Source organism: Kryptolebias marmoratus, linkage group LG23 (genome assembly GCF_001649575.2).
Source record: "Kryptolebias marmoratus isolate JLee-2015 linkage group LG23, ASM164957v2, whole genome shotgun sequence".
NCBI lineage: Eukaryota > Metazoa > Chordata > Actinopteri > Cyprinodontiformes > Rivulidae > Kryptolebias > Kryptolebias marmoratus.
The window spans coordinates 5,019,056-5,036,324 of NC_051452.1; the positions used below are offsets into that span (position 1 = coordinate 5,019,056).

The 17,269-nt window shown below is 43.0% G+C and overlaps 1 protein-coding gene across 4 annotated transcripts in view; it reads right to left on the reverse strand.

Moving 5' to 3' along the window:
* Positions 1-600: 600 nt before the first annotated feature.
* LOC108246837 (protein Shroom2) overlaps positions 601-17,269 on the reverse strand; it is a 21,041-nt gene continuing 4,372 nt past the window's right edge. The window contains exons 1-10 of one of the 4 annotated variants that reach the window (XM_017434569.3): positions 10,765-12,441; positions 10,421-10,438; positions 9,650-9,772; positions 7,451-9,584; positions 7,299-7,354; positions 4,904-5,446; positions 3,448-3,939; positions 2,527-2,701; positions 2,142-2,414; positions 601-1,833 (exon numbers count right to left, since the gene is read on the reverse strand). In XM_017434569.3, the coding sequence (XP_017290058.1) occupies positions 1,567-1,833; positions 2,142-2,414; positions 2,527-2,701; positions 3,448-3,939; positions 4,904-5,446; positions 7,299-7,354; positions 7,451-9,584; positions 9,650-9,772; positions 10,421-10,438; positions 10,765-10,859 (4,176 nt within the window). In that variant the 5' untranslated portion in view covers positions 10,860-12,441 and the 3' untranslated portion in view covers positions 601-1,566. Of the gene's footprint in view, positions 1,834-2,141; positions 2,415-2,526; positions 2,702-3,447; positions 3,940-4,903; positions 5,447-7,298; positions 7,355-7,450; positions 9,585-9,649; positions 9,773-10,420; positions 10,439-10,764; positions 12,442-15,491; positions 15,633-17,084; positions 17,234-17,269 lie in introns of those variants that run through there. The other 3 variants (XM_025010175.2, XM_017434571.2, XM_037973968.1) reach the window with 3 other exon arrangements.

Below are 17,269 nucleotides of genomic sequence, written 5' to 3' on the forward strand. Positions count from 1 at the left end.
GATGATCTTAGGAGGAGCAAAAACACAACATTTTAATTAAAAATGACTTTTTATGGTCAGGATTTTCCACCCTGAGACGATCAGGTCCATCCTTCAGTTTCTGAAGGGATTTTTAAAAGTTCCCTGAATGAAAACATCAGGAGGAAGAATGAGAGGTTAAACCTGCTGATGTTGGACTTGAAGTATTATTTATCAGCAGGTAAAGAGATGGAAACCAGACTCCGTGTCCGAGGACGGCTTCCTGTGGTTTGGGTTCGTTCTGGTCCGGTTTGTAGGATCAACCAAAGAGAATCAGAAACTGAAGCCTTCGAAACGTCACGTGAACTTTAACAACTTTAAAACCTTAAAGTGAGTGATCTGTGGAAACAATTATCAGGTTTTAAATCATGAAAAAGACACAATTAGTCAAAAATGAGAAGATTGCTGCAAATATCTTGTATTTTTGCTCATTTATCAACAGAAACGTCAAAACTGCAGCTTGGATAAAGATGTTTGTTTTGATTGAAATGAGTTAAAAAAAATTAAATAAAATCACATCTGATTTGATTTTGTGACACAAGCCGTGATTCTTCTTTCACAAAAAACGAGGAAACTCGTCTGCAGCGTTTGGTGTTTTCACTTTAATGCCTTTAAAATGTTGAGAAAGCAGAGATGGCAGCTACAGGAGGCACATCTGCGTCGAGCAAAACAAGAAGGCTAAAGTGCCAACGCTTCAACCAGCTTCAGATAAAAGCAGCTTAAATGAAGTAAAAAATAAATAAAACGAGCAGAAAACAAGCAGCTCGCGTCCAGTTAACCCTAACAGGAACAGGTTTCACTTCTAAATTTAATTATTTCTCTTCCGTTTGCACAAACGTTTCTGAACAAAACACTTAAAACTAAACCTGATTTAAAGTTTCATCACCGGCTTGAAGAGAAGAACAAATTTACACGTCTTTAAAAAGGCTACAATAAATTACTACAAATATATAATAAAATCACCTGGTGATAATTAAACACATCCAGCCAGAGATCAACAGAAACAATAAAAAGTGGAAGAAGCAGAGAAGAAAGTCAGGAACATGAAATGATTCGTTTGTTTTTCAGCCGGCTTCATGTTTCCGTCGTGTTGATTTAAACCCAGAACAACAGGATCAACTGGGTCTATTGTTGCTTTAAATTAAGAACAATTCAACAAAAAAAAGAGTAAAAACATGTTTTTTATGTATGATTTTTCTGTCTGACACATTAAAAATATCCTGGATCTTTTACAGCTTCCAGATTTTTCTACTCTGCAGAATAAAAGAGAAACTCTGAGTTAAATTACTCCATAAACTGCAGATGTTTGAATAAATAAGTCCTCCAGGCAGAGAAAAATTGCTTTCTGCATCTTCACTCTCCCAGTTTTGCTCTTCAAACGTCACAAACAGTCGTCTTAAAACTTGAAGAAGAAATCTGGTTTGAATCTGATTTCTCCTCAACATCTTGTATGTTTTTGGTAAAAACTTCTAAGAGTTGCAATAATTTTTGACAAACAGCAGCTTGATCTGAGCTCTAAACTAAGACAAACTCAACAAGGACTCTCCATCAGGTTCTCGATCCCAGCGGCAGGCTCTCCATCAGGCACTTCAGCTGCTCCTCGCCCAGCTTCATCTTGTCTTCCAGCTTTCGCTGCTCGATGATGAGCGCCGACTTCATTTTCACAAAGTGCCTGTAGTCGTCCAGGCTCTCTGCCTCCAGGTGCTCCTCCATGATGCTGGACACCAGACGCTCGCGGCGGTCCAGGTTCTCCTTCAGCTCCTTGGCGTCGTCGTGCTGCCTCATCAGCAGCTTACGCTTCTCCGTCAGGGTTCGCTGACGGAGGACGGAGAAGTGATTACTCAGCAGTGAGGAATAAATCATTTCATCAGTGAACCAGTTTCTTCAGCTGGCTCTTCATCCTTACATCAAATCACACATCCTGTCTGTAAACCGACAGTTTCCTCTGAAAGCAGATTTAGACTTTAGGAGACCTTTCTAACAATCCCTCCAATAAATTCACCGTCGAGTTTCAATCGTTCTGTTTCCCGTTTGAACAAGCTGATGTAACTTTAGAAACCACACATTTTCTTTAGCGTTTTGTCATAAAACATGGCTTGTGGTCACCTCACGTGATCAGTTACCTTCTCCTCTGGCGGAGCGTCGTCCTCCAGGCTGTTGAGGGCGTTCTCCACCCGGGCGAGTCGTCCCGACAGCGACAGCAGCAGGCTCACCACCTTATCCAGGTCACCCACAAACATGCGGAACTTGTCGAGCTGGTTGGGCTGGCAGAGCCGCTGCACGGTGGTCTCCACCTCCCGACCCAGAGCCTCGTTGTCCTCCACGTCCTCCTGCAGGCTCTGCCGCGCCTCCCGCAGCACCTCCAGCTTCCTCGCCAGGCTGGAGATCAACTCTTGCTGAAGAGGACAACGAAGACCAGATCTTTTTTTACAATAAATCCAAGTTCTCAGAGTTCTCAGCCAGTGTTCTGCAGAGCATCATGTGCAGCGGAAAAAGAACAGGTTCTACCTTTTTACTGGCCAGGTCCACATCCAGCTCGTCCTCCGAGTCCTGCTCCTCCAGCTGCTCCTGCATGTCCTTCATCTTGATGAGGAGCTCGGCTTTGGGAGCAGATGTGTTGTAATAAGAGGAGCTGGGGACCAGTGAGGCTGCGGCTGATGAAGACAGATCCTCTTCCTCCCTCCTGACACACACACACACATAAAGTTAATATGAGTTATAAACTGGTAGAACTGGTAAAGACACTTCTTACCTAAAAACAACTTTTAGTACATGATCTCCTTCTCACAAAACAAAATAAAATTTAGATCTATTGAAGTAATAAAAACAAAAGGAGGGATATTTAAAATTAACTCAAAAGATGTTTATAAAAAATGTCAATAAATACTATTTAAAAGTTGCCAACTGAAACCAGAGAATAAAATATTTGTTGTAAAAAATAAAAGTGATTAGAAAAGCTCATTAAAACTGGAAAAGGTGTAATTGTAACTTTTGTCCACCAGAGGGCAGACTACACCCTGGTTCAATCTGATCATTGGTATTTTATTTTGTTTTTTTTTAATTTTATCAGTAAATTACTTTTAAATTTTGGTTTTTATAATAAGAGCTAAAACTGGACATTAGAAATATCTGACATTTCCTGAGAATACAGGAAGGTAAAATGATTCAAAAATAACGTTTTCATAAGAACTTCACACACAGCTCTGGTTTAAGGAGGTTTTTATATAAAAATGTAGCTGGCTGTCAGAAGTTTTCAAACTAAATAAATCATTCTGCAGCTTTTTGATAAACTCAGTTAGTGCTTCCTCAGTTCAAGAAGAACTCAGGAGACTAACTGTTTGCTGTTTCTGTGGAAATTATGTTGCAAAAAGTAAAAATATAAAGTTCTGATAAGCAGCAAGCCTTTGTTTCTCTGCTAAAAGGTCCCACCTGTTTGAGGTGGGCAGTCTGGACCCTGCAGACGCCCTCCTCCTCTGCTGGGCCCCCTCCAGGATCTTCTCCTCCGGGGGGAAGAGCCCCTCCATCAGGTCCATGGTGGTCCTCCTTCCGCTTTGGTTCAGGATGTCCACCAGAGACTTGTCTTTACCCATGATGTCCCGGGCCAGCTCTTCTCTCTTGGCCTCGTCCTCGAGGTGCAGGTCACCAGCGGACCAGGACTCCTGACTCAGCTCTGGTTCCTGCTCCGGTTCCTGCTCCAGTTCCTGGTCCGGTTCCTGGTCTGGTTCCTGGGGGGAGGTGAAGATCCGGGGTGAAGCTGGGTCCTCTGTGGTCCTCAGAGCCGAGACGTGGCTGCAGGTCTCGCTGCTCTGATGCAGGCCGACTTGTCCCTGTCTATCTGAGCTGTCAACGATCCTGATGGGAACCTTCTTCACTGGACTCCTCACATCCATCACTGCCGGGACCGGAGGTTCTTCTTCTGACCTGGATCAGGATCAAAGGTCAAAGGTCATTACCAAACTATCTGGAGTCCATCGTTCTACAGAAACACAGATTATTCACTGCCAATCAAACCAGGAGCGTACAGCAAATTCACCCCGAAGGTCAGACCGTGCAGTGCTCAGGGAAATGAGCGCCATCTTAGATTCTACAGGCCTCAGTTAGCAGGTTAAAGGTCAAAGGTCACGACAGGACAGAAATATGCTTTGAGAATAATGTGAGAGAAATAAGAACATACAGAAAATAAAAACTTTAATTACTTAAAGTCATTGCTGGTAAAAATGGTTAACGAGCTCATTAATCAGACTTTTCTATACACTGTTTTAGCATTTTGGTTTAGTTTACGTTAAAAACAAAATTAATTTTTATTGTCATAAGTAAAAGAAGATTCTTAAAACTCTTTCCACAATGTTTTTCCTAACTGTTAAAACTGTTAGTACAAGAAAATTCAGACATTTTAATGCCATGAAGTACTTCAAATGTCCCTGTGTTACTTTAAACATTTCACGTTTACTAAAACTGAAGCTGAAGCTTGATAACTTCTGCCCAAACAAAGGTTAAAAGCTGCTTTAAAAAAGTTAGACCCGTTTAAATTAGAGAGGGATTTGTACTTTTAAACCTCTATGGAAATATAAGGTCACATGTGGTTTTAACATAATTACAGCCTTCTGTTCAATTTGTTTCAGGCTGCAGAGGAAATTTAAACTAAACTCTGTCTTCATATTTTACATTTTAAGACCCTTCTGGTTCAGTGACTCAACAACTGATACTTTTCTTCATTTATGTCTTTAAAATGTGCAGTTTCAGCTAAAAACTGTAAAGTTTTTGTCTCCTGTTTGTGTTCTGCTGAAGCTGTTTACAGAAAGCTGAAAGTATCTTCTGCTGAACAGAAGCTTTACGTAACACCGGGCGGTGAGGAGATCTGAAGATCCCCAGGTAAGCTGCTTACCTGCGCTGTGAGTCATCCTGCAGGGACACCGCCGGCGGCCTGTCGGTCAGCCTGAGGGGCACGAACAGCGGCGAGGGAGACCGAGCTCCACCGGCTGTCAGGGAGGACGAGGAGGAAGCAGAAGGTGGTTCTGGTTGCTCCTTCTCCTCCTCAGGGTCGGGTCCAGACTCTGCGTTGAGGCTGGGAGAACTGGGCGGGGCGGGGCCAGCAGCTGCATGGTTCTGACTGTCAGAACCAGAGCTGGACAGAGGCTGGAGTGCTGCCGGGTCCAACTGGGCGCCTGTGAGGAATTCTTGGGAGGAGGATGTGGTTTCTGGACCTAAATGGGGCCTGGGTGGTGGCAGCAGGCTCTGGGTTTGTGGCTGCTGGGAGTCAGGGTTGGGGCTGGCGCTGCGACGACCAGCGGAGAGTGTGGCGTGGGTCGGACCGGCCGGGTCGGGTTTGGTCCTGTGGTCAGGGAGGCCTGGGACAACCCCCTCGTTCCTGGGGACTGACATGCCCGACTGTGGGCTGTGGTCAGACGACCTGCTCCCTGCCTTTTCTCTGCAGATCCAAATACAGCTCATCAGTACCTGAAGGACTCACAATCTTCTACATCCTCTAACAGAAAACCTTCTGCATGTACAAACTAAAGCAATTATCAGAGATCCATTTAATGCATGTGCGTTTTTATTATCTTGTAAAGAAGAGAGAATTTCAAACTGATGCAGATAATTAAAATTTGTCCTTTTCAAAACGTTTAAATATTTTCTGGATTTACAGGACTGTGCAGAAGTCTTGAGTCATCCTTCATTAAAAAAAAAAGTTTTCCTTCCAAGCAGCTCGATGTTCTTATAATCTTTAAAGAGGACTCGATCAGCAGATCTCCGTTTCTGCAGACTTTGGCTGCTTTTTAACTCAGTTTCAGAGGAACGTTTTTCATTTTTACCTCTCATCCATGAATCATTCGGACATAAAACGGCTCCTAAACTCAAGGGATGAACCAGAGTTGTATCGACACAAAACAAACTTTTCAGTGAAAAATACCAACAAAGTGATGACCAAAGGACCATCATTTCAGACACTAAACAACAGTTTTTGTTTAGGTTTGTTGCAGAAGAAGAAGTGTGTCGGAGTTATTTCGTCTGTAATATTAGAAACTTCCAGTACGACAAATAAAACTGGGATTTAACTCAAATACTTATGTTTTAAATTGGTTGAAAAGAGAAAAGGAACAACAAGCCATGAGTCAGACAGGATGTTTTTTTTCAGAACTTGCTGAAAAACACTTGCTAATTAAATGTTTTTCTTTAGAGCTGCTTAGACCACAGAAGAATTTTAATCTGCTGATTGAAATTAAGTAAAATAATGTGTTCACTGGCTCAGTTTGTAAATTAGACTTTTGACTGAGACACGTTTACCACAAGCTTTCAGTAAATCTTTCACACCAACAGGACGTTGCAAACAGCAGCGCTCCATGAGAATCGAAGGCTTTTTGCCCAGACAGTAATTTACATTAATAAATAAAGGTTTAAATGTGGTCAAACTACAGCAGAACAAAGAGACGTTTAGCTGGCAGCAAAGTTTGAAGCACATGTCTCCCTTTGTGAGGGATTTGAGAATTAGACAAATCTGTAAAGTCCTACTTTAAACCGGTAAAAAGTTCACAACCCGTCGGTAAATCTGGGCCTCAGATTTCAGGAGCAAATCAACATTTAAATTCCAGTTAACTTAAGAGCAAAATATCATCTTTAAATGTCCTTAAAACAGATAGAAGCTAAAATACTGAGACATTTTTTAGTTCATGATATTGGGACAAGTTCACTGGGTCACTGGGAAAGAAAAACCTTTAAAGATGACAGTTTTAGTTTGGAAGTCACTCCTAATGTTTGCAGAAAATCCTCTCTGACTAAAACTGAGGTGTAACATCAGGCAGAAGGAATTTCAGCTGAACCCAACACCTGCTGCTGTGAAGCATCCTGAAAAACGAGGCTGAACTCTGAAAGGTTTCCCAGCGTCTCAACAAAAGAGAAAATGATACAGATTCATTTCAATATTTAGCAAAGACGCTGATCATAAGAGTCCTGTATCCACAGCAGCTCAGGGTTACACTGATACACTCTCCACACGGATGCTTTTGTGAACCTGGGTGGAGTTTTATCCACCCTGCAGATCCTGTTCTCTCCAATTTTAGCAGCACAGAAAATCAGGAGAAACTTATTTCTGCTCTCCTTACACTGAATTTTCTCACACAGCAATTACCTTCCAAGTTCACGTGAAAATTCTGATTTTTATTCATTCTTAGAGCAGAAAGTTCTTGAAAAATAAAAGTTAGGAACATCAGAGAGATTCTTTCCTTTCAACAAGAACTTTTTTCCTTTGATGATGTTATGAAACAAAGAAATGTGAAGCTCACCTGGTGGAGAAACTGTTCTGCTGATCTTCAGGATCTCTCCACTGAGAGGGAATATTCTGCAAGAAAAACGTATCAGAATAAAAAAGCATGAACTGGTTGGTGATGCTTCATTACTTGTTCATGAATCGTTGTAAAAACAGGATCCAGGTCACCTGAGAGTAAAAGTCTGCAGAGGGGGAAGATCTGGACCTCTCATGGACGCAGGCGGCCGTCTCCTCTTCGCTTGCATCAAGGATGTTCTCCGCTGAGTGATATCTCCCCTGGGTTTTGGAGTCTGATGACTTCTTCTTCTTGCTCCAGGTGGCCTGGTACTCAGCGAAGGTACCCAGCCTCTGCTGCTCCAGGAGGACCTGTTTGTGTCCAGGACTCAGCTGGTTGGGGTCTGTGGTTTGCTGAGTCTCCTCAGGATCTCTGGAGGGAAACATCTCTTTTGGTTTGTTCGTCTCATCAAGTTTTGGACTAGGACTCGACCTCAGCACCGGCCTGGAGAACGCTGGTTTGGTCTCAGAGAACTTCCTCTCTGGATCCGAGCTGGTTTGGGGTTCTCCTTCCACTCCTACTTTGTCCATTTTATCAGGCTCTGAGACGGAATGTGTCCTCTTGGCTGGATGGAAGTGCCTGCGACCTCGAATGCGTCCACTGGCTGCTTTGAGGACCGATCCCTCTGGTCCCAGGGGCTCGAGGTCTCGTCTCTGGAAGGAGGTGGCCTGGAGGACCCTTGCCTGTGCTTCCTTTAAATGATCCTTGTAGGTGTTTGAGGAAGCAGACGTCTCCGTGGATCTCCACTCGTCTGCATCGTCGTCCTCTGCCTCATGAGTCAGGGTTGCAGCGCTGCGGCTCTTCTGCAGCTGTGCTCTCTTCTGCTGGATCTCTTTACGAAGGGTGGTGGCGTAACGGTCACTGCGCCGATTCAGTTTCCCACTGCCGGTGGTGGTGGTATCCTCCTGAGTGGACGTCGCAGACATCGTAGAAGCTGCCGGTTGTCTCTCAGTTAGACTCCTGCTCTCCTGGGCCAAGGAGTGGAGAAGGGGAGTTTTCAGGGGAGATATTCGGTGATCTTCCTGAGGCACCCAGGGGTCTTGTGGTCTTAAAAGACTAAGCTTGTGGTCATTATTCTGATGCGCTGGATAGAACTTTTTCATATCATTAGAGTGTCCCTTCAGTGGAGCTTCTGGGCTGTGGCTTTGAGCAGAAACCTCATAGCTCTGGTTTTCATAGTGAAGACCATTACCGACATGGCGCTCCTTATTTTCACCGTAAGGCATCTGGGACTGAGGTCCAGAGTACTTCGCCTTAACGCTTGAGAAGCTGGTTTCACTGTTCATCCAGTGAGCTTTCTCTGTCTCTCCTCTCCAACCATCTGATTTGCTCTGCCGGGCCTTGTGCTCGGCAGTCTGGGCCGGGTGTTTACCTGCCGGGCCGTAGTATCTGCTGGGCCCCCCACTCTCCAGGCTGGGGTTTGCAGCACCGCCTGCCATGAATGCTGTGGAGTGTCGCACCTGTTTGCGGCTGAAAGCGTTGGTGGGCAGATCTTGGAGGCTGCAATAGTAGCTTCCAACACTTTGGGTCTTTGTGGGAGGAGCAGTCCTGGTCTGCAGGTAGAAGGGACTTTCGTCGCTGTACTGCCTCTGATGAGCAGGTGGTTGGGAGTAATGAGACTGACTAATGTCACTGCTGGACAGGGAGAAGAGTTTGTTGGGGTGCAACTGGTTGGAGCTCTGAAATCGGAGGCAGGTTTGAGATCTGCCTTGACTCTTTGCTGGACCTGAAGGCCCTTCGGAGTAAGGGAACACCTTGGTGGCAGCAAAGCTGTCACTGCGGAGGGGAGGAGGTGGAGGAGGAGGCGACTGGGACCTCTTCTTCTCTGGTACCTGCCACACCAGGCCAACACCGGGTCTCCCAGCAATGGAAACCCGAGATGCGGGCTGCTCCTCGACCTGCGACCCCTCCCAGCCTCCGTTCCCAAGAGTCGGCTGCAGGTACCGGTGCTGAGGTCCCTCACCGTGAAGGCCCTTAAAGAAAATGTTTTCGGCGCTGGTGCCCTTCCTAACGGACATGCTGGAGTCGTGAACAGGAGGGCTGGAGCTGCTGGAGAAGCAGCTGAACCCTGCATCTCTTTTTCCTGCTGCTCCACAGAGCGGCTCAGGACTGCCCATGTATTTAGGTGGGGAAAGATGACCAGGAGGGAAGGGATGGGAGAGCCGTTCAAACCTCTCCATGCTGCTCAGCGGGCTCCGATTGGTCTGCTGGGTCCTCTGGTCGCCTTCAGTGGATGACTCTTTGGGCCTGTCGACACAAAAAGTGTTATTTTGAGAATCACATAATCTGTTCATGTAGAAAGAAAGGCTCACCTTGCTTCATGTTTTGGCTGCCACTGTGGTGCCGGGGTGGCCTCACGCCCGGCGGGCTGGGACTCCTCGTCTGTCAGCTTGGAGGCGTGCCAGGAATGAGGCCGCACGCCGGGATCATGTTTCCTGCGAGGAGGAGCAACAACAGGAAAATAGTTCAACAGCTTTCCTTTAAAGGATGATGAGAGGATAAACTTTCTCCTTCATCCTCTCAGCTTCAGTATTTATCACTGGGAGTAATTATGGTTTACAAAATCTGCAAAAATATAGGATTGGCTGATAAATACTCCCAAAAAACAACCCATTAAACTAAATATTTTAGGTCTACAATCATTAAAAATATAGGAAATAAGGTTTTAGTCACTATGTGAAATGATGAATACCCACATTTTTAATAAGGAACCACATTTGTTTTTGCACAAGTAGATTTATTCAGTAATTAGGCTTATTATCAAAAGGAAAATACTATAACCACAATCTTAAGATTTTAAATATACATCTGAGTAAATTGGGTTTATTTAGAAGTGATAAACAGATTATATTAAAGTTATGAATGCAGTCATGTTGATCCTTACAGACATGTTAATTTACCACAAAACAGGTTTGTTTATTTTTCTCCCATTGCTATAGTTTACCCTCATAAGAAGGTGAAACCAGTAAATATATATAACCAAAACCTTTTACCCTGAATTATAACATCTGATGAATAACACTGTTACATCAGGTCAGTTAAAATGTTTAGGAGCTCATTTGTCACGCCAGACGTGAACGTACCCCCGGAAGCGGTTCTTCCTGGAAAGCATGTGGAAAAGGAAAAGAATTAAACGTTTAACAGATTGAAGGGATTCATTTAGCAGATTTGACATCTAAATAAAAAATAATGCATTAAAAAAAGGACAACAGGAAGAAGCTGAGCATTAGACGTGACTGACTGCAGCTTTATGAAAAAGGTTTAAATGAGACTAAAAATCAGCAGATAAATAATTCATCTGTAAAAACTAAAAATGCATCACAAATATGTAAACGGCAGAACAGAAACATGTGATTTAAACAACTAGCACAACACAAGAACTCACTAAAAGGAAACAAGTGGGGGACAACAGCCGACTCAGTAATACCTCATGGAGCTTCGTAAAATCTTGGTGAGGAAGCTCCTCGCTACGTGAACCTCGTTTTCTGACGGCATTGTTTGTGGCGAAACAACATCAACCATTTTAACCCTGATGGCAGCGAGGGAAGGAGGAAGAGAAGACAAGAGGAGGAAGAGCTGATGACGAGAGAGGAGAGGAAGATCGTAGAATAAGAGCAAGGTTTAGTTTCAGGAATAGAAAACCTACAAATCTCCAGAATAAAAACAGAATTAGGTCGAGACTGAAAGGTGCTCCTACACAGCTTCAATTAATGTCAGGTCTTAGAGTTTCCAAAAAAAGGCAGCTGGACGTTAGTCAGACTGTAGTTGAAGATGGTTTCCAAGCCTTGAAAATGCAGCCATTTTCTACAAATCTAAACATCCATTAGATTAGATTTTATTTAAAGTTTAGATTCTTATAACTCAGACACATCTAAAGGCTAAAATCTCACATTATTTTGGACCAAATTATGGAGTCAAGTTTCTATAAAACATGTAGGTAAACAGTGCTCTGCTTTATTTCACTGCGTTTTCTTTCTACAGTGTAGGTCTTTCAAAATAAAAGCCTGGATGGAGATTAGCCAGTTATTAGCCACCACAGTCTCCTTATTATTCAGCAAACATTTATTAATAATAATAATAAAGGCTGTTGAAAGCTTCTGATTCAAGCTGCCAAAGTTCAGGTGGGTCACAGAAGTGAAATAACTCGACCAGGTGAAGGTTTACCTGCCCTGCTTTCAGCTTTAACCCTCCCAGGCAACACAAAGATGCAGCATTCCTCCATCAGAGGAATGCAGCGAGGTATTTTCCCTCTGCTGGACCTTCACTTAAAGACACGTCTAACAAAGACAGCTTGACGCCTTCCAGACGGCTTTCTAACAAGGTTTCAGGAGGCGCTGCCGTCTTCTCTCTGCAGAATTCCTCCAAGAAAACAAAACAGTCCTAAAATCTTTGTTCTGTAAGGAACAGAAAGCATTGAATTATGGGAGAATTAGAACAAAGTTTGAAATGGGAAGCCAGAATTTCTGTTTAAAACACTCAAATATATTAAATCTGGTCTGTTTAATATTGTGTCTCTGTTTAGAAGTTCAAGTTTGTTTTTAGTAGTTTTTTTGAATCATGTGCATGAAACTAAATTAATTGCTTTCTGGTCATTTTGTTTATCGTTTCCTCAGAAGGTCTTCCGTCATATTTAAGTATTAAAACCCATTTTGAACACTAACATGGATCCATCACAAAGTGCACATCAGCATCAAATCAGAAACTGTTCCTTAAACCTTTCCCCGCTGGGTTTAATGCGACACATAAAAGTGAGAGCTGCGTTGCCTCCAAACAAGCTGCTGCACAATGAAAATGCAAATGTGCCTTTTTCTAAAGCTCAGAGGGTCTATTGTCAGAGGATCCAGCTGGTCTGCTACAGATACCCTGCAGGGGAGGAGAAGCAACGCTTGCTTCCAGGAAATATGAGCCGGACCGTCGTCCGAACCAATGAGAGGCACAGAATCACATTTGGGTGCTTTACTTAGGTGAGATCAGTGCACTGCTACATGTTCATGTTGTGGGAAGCTTCTTTATTTCTGTGATAGAGGTTTAGGTAGAGATATCGGCCTATCACAGATACATATGGATATTTCATTCTGTTCTTCATTTATATACCATATATATATGATTATATATGTTTGTGCTTGCGTCTGTGTGTGTTGAGAACTGTAAGAACAAATAATCCTTCATTAGCACCCTCAATAAAATGCTTAGCACCCCCTCAGCACCTGCAGAAAAAAATATCTGGAGCCGCCACTGCGTGAAACTAAACTGTCTCTGATGCAGATGAACCAGTCAGTGAAGAAACAAACGATGACAAATCAACCCGGTCCAGCTGTAAAAACTTAACTTCACCTTCGGGTTAATCATTTTAAAGAAATAACTGATTATTAAAACTGCAACGTTCTGTGAAACCACACAGATTTATTAGGAAAAAGAGCAGAAATGACTGATTTAAACAAACTTACCAACTAACAGAAACGGTACCTGTTAGTGGTTTCACTTCAAAAACACTGACAGAAACAAGTGCCCTCCTGTTCCTCGCTGCTCCGCCACCACACACACACACACTCCACCTTGTCCTGGAGTGTGTAGGGGGATTATAAAGGGGGGGATCGGAGGCGAGGGGAGGAGCTTTTGTCCTGCGAGGCGTCCTTGCTGTAATCTAGTGTTGCTGAGGCTGCTGGGAAAATTCATCAGCAACAACTAAACTAAATGTTACACGCTGAGTTTAGAAAACTTGAGTTAAAATCTGAAGGTTCTTTATTTTATTTTGAAAGATCTACAAAGATTTTATTTGCAGAGGAAAGTTTTTCCTTGTAGCTGAAAAGGAAATGTAATTATTTATTCAGCGGCGCTGCGCAGCCGAACATCAGCTCGTTATCTTTCTGTTTGCGTCACACATTCCATCACGTCTCTACTTTTCTGTTTTCTGTTGATCATCAGCGTCCTTGTCAGGAAAGACAACACAGACAGGAATGTTTTCAGAGAAACATCAGCCTCCTCCGCTGAAGGGAGCAGAGCTGCAAGCGTCAACAGAAAAATAAATATATAAATCCTGGGAGTTTGGAGGGTTGAGGCAGGTCAGATGAACCACTTGTTTAATGAAAAAAACTATATTTAAATATTTTTAAAGTAAAAAATTAACTTTGGTGAGAAATGTTAGTTCATGAAGAGGCTGAATGTTGCACCTCCAACCTGCAGGGGGCGCTGTGAGCGAGCAGAGCTGAGGTAAATACGGTGAGGAAAAAGGAAGTTTTATCAGGTTGAGATAAAAAAAAAAGTACTTTTTAAAATATTAGATGAACTTCAACATATTTTGCAAACTAATGTTGGTGAAATTTAAATTAAACTCCAGAGTTTTAGAACAGATTTAGATGTAAAAGTGCAGCTATGATGTGGGCTGTTTTTAGATTTATTCATCCATCAAGAAATTCATTTTTCTGTTTAGTGAATCTGATCAATATCTGCATGTTTCATTTTCCAAACATGCTGCCTTTTATAAATCTTTGTAAGCATAGCTGGTTGAAGTTTATCAAGCAGAAATAAAAATCTATTTTTAACTTGATCCAAGTCATTAAATCTAAAATCTAACATGTAATCAAATTTACATTTATAACATATTCGACATAAAGTCAACATGTAGAAGAAATTATTCTGAACAAAAGTCTGTTCTCAAATAACATCATTAAGAAACTTGTTCTCCATGTTGTTTAGCTGAATCTATTAAAAAAAAAAAACCTGATATTCCTCTTCCTTCAGACTTTTTCATAAGTTTTTAGCTTTTAAACTTTAACTTGTAGATATTTGAGCAGATAAATAAGCAACACACAAACTAAAGATGACATCGATCTGTTGATGGGAGCTCAAAATCTCCGATAAATAAAAACATCCAACAAGTTTTACTTCCAAGTTCCTGAAACTTAAAAGAACAGAGCATGAAGTAAAAGACAAATCTTCCTCCTGTCGTTCTGATCAAATTAAAGCCATGTCTTCTTCATACTTTGTGCAAAAATAAAATGTCTTATAGTTTAAACTAATTGAGCTGAAAACAAAATGAACCTGACGTCCGTTTCAACCATCCGATGTTCTTTAAACGTGAAGATTTGGTCAGTTTTAAATCTGCTGCCAATAAAACATCTTAGTGACATTTATTCATGTCTCTCAACGTTTCCTTATTCATCTTATTTTCTGCTTTTACACTCAAAGTTTTTGCCTAAACGCATAAATGACAAATATTTTCCCTCTGAACTCTGTAACAGGATGTAAAAGCATTCAGATCTCTGCCGTTTGACCAGGCTTTCCTTCCTGAACGGGAGGAAGTTTTTATTCCACATGTTGCTGATTCACCAACTTCAGCTGCAGCCCAGGGGGCCGATCTCGCCCCGCTGAGCTCCAAACTCAAACACACAAAACAAAGTGCCAACGTCATCACAGCTGGGCTTATCGCTGCACGCACCGCAAAAAACAAGGCAGAGGATGGAGGGTAGGAAGGACGAAGAACAAACATAACTGTGACGACCTCCCGAAGCACGCAGGAGAATTAGACTAACATCACGTAACTACAGAGCTGGAAATAATTAAATAAATCCAGACTTTCACTTCCCTAACACCAGCAGAGGCAACATAAAGTATATATAACAACATTTTACACACCAAACTTATTTATAACAGCAAAGGAATCAAAGCTGATCCCTGAAAACACTTTAATTCTTCACTAGAAGCTGGTTTCTTATTCCAACTGGTGTTTGATTTTGTTAAAATGGACTTTACCACACAGGAAAGAGTCAAACAAATAAAATAAGTTGCAGTTTGTAAAAAGAGAGAGAGGTAAAATGTAGGAAAATTAAAATTTCTAAACTATTTGAAAGAACAAAATGAAAATGAAAGAATCTTTAATTCTTTTAAGGAGCAAAAAATAAACCGCTGACAAATCCTTTTTTAACGCTGTGGTAAAGATCAGCTGTTTCACACACACACACACACACACACACACACACACACTGAAGAGTCCATTTCACAGATTTACTGTAACTTGTTTCAGTTTCACTGAATTGATGTAATTCAGTGAAATAAATCTCCAGGAAATTTAAACCGATTCGTTTTCATCTAAACATTTTCGCTGATTTTTGGAAAAACAAGAACAACCTGTTGTCATCTCCCGATTATTCCCACCTGTGGGAAACCAAACGACTGACTCCGAGCCACAAACCGTCAGAAAGGCAGCGAGGAAGTACCTGGCGGTCTTCTAAAAGTGCAGCATGTCCGCAGAGAGGAAGGACCAACAGAGCGCCCCTCTCAGCCCCTGGAAACAATGAGCTCTGCTGATACGGCCCAGAAGAGTCAACTCACCTAGGCAACACGGACCGTACCACTCCTGCTGCGTACGGGGGGGCCCTGTGGGCTGTCAGGACCCTGACAGGAACTCAGTCCTGTCTCAGGTCCAGTTTGGACCTGTCTGCTCTTATCTCAGAGCTGCTGTTTGCTCTCTGACCCTCCTCAGATCGACGGGCTCCTCGTCAGCGGGCGGCCGAATCGTTCCAGCAGAGCGCCTCTCCCTGGCGTTGACTCGACCCACTCTGCAAAGCCTGTGGCTTTCCAACCAGTAATAGGATTCAAGATTTAAGAGCCCGTTAGCATTTACTGGTGTGTGTATAATTGTGACAGGACAGGACGTCAGCGGCACATGGCAGGAGACGCTTTCAGGAAGCAGTTCAACAAGTTAATCTCTCAGAGAAACAACAACTGATTTAAAACTGAACAGAAGCAACAGGTGAACCGGCTGCTCTGCTCAGGTTTTAAAGAGGAAAAGCTTTTTAAAAAAATAATAATATATGTCTGATCTAAATGTGTAAAACGGCAGTATGAAACAAGCCTTTTGGTCATTTTAGGAAAGTTTCAGGCTGCAGATTTTTACAATAAACACCAAAATTTACACAAAATGAAAATCCATCCATCCATCCATTCTCTTCCGCTTATCCGGGGTCGGGTCGCGGGGGCAGCAGCCTAAGCAGGGAGACCCAGACTTCCCTCTTCCCAGCCACTTGGGCCAGCTCCTCCGGGGGAATCCCAAGGCGTTCCCAGGCCAGCTGAGAAACATAGTCCCTCCAGCGTGTCCTGGGTCTTCCTCTGGGCCTCCTCCCAAAATGAAAATAACTTACTCTTTCCAACATATCTGCAGATTAGTTTTATAATTCAGTTGAATCCAGCCCAAAAACAAAAGTAATGAAAACTCTATTCTTCCGTCTAAGCGGAGTCGGTTTTCAGTAATAAACACTTTCAGTTTTTAAAAATTAAATCAGGAGTTTGACAGCAAACCTTTTTTTTCTGAACCTACTGACATAAAAACTGAGCTGAACAGTCTGTTTATCCCATCGGGTCAGGTCTGACAGAGACCCGGTCTAATTTACGAGTCGTTATCTGCGCTCTGAATTAACGCTGCTGCCTTCACAATAAGAGCTTTTGTTGAACAGGCAGCCAGAGGCCGGAGGCCATGTGTGAGGTTTATCCTCCGCCCTGGCCTCAGCTCAGCCTCCTCCGGGTGGAAAACACCAACATGAGGTCTAAGATCCAACACCAGCTTCAGACCCTCCTCCTGTCAGACTTCTTCTACTGTCAGAGAACTACAGCTGTGACCTTTGACCCCTGGCTGGCTGAGAGGTAGTGTTTCTCCTCAAACATAAACCAGGAAGTAAATGAACACAAAGGTTGTTTCAAACATATTTAAGAACTTTAGCTGATCTTAAACAAACGGCAGGTTTGGTTTACCTCCGGACCACCAGGCTCAGGGTCCTGTGGGAGCTCTTCACCAGGCAGACGATCTGCTGACGGGAGCCGCTGAGAGGAACCGCGTTCACGCTCACCATCTCATCTCCGGCCTGCAGACGGACCGCCGCCGCCGCGCTGCCCTCCTCCACCTGCACAAAAGGACAGGTGGAACATCAGCCGAACAC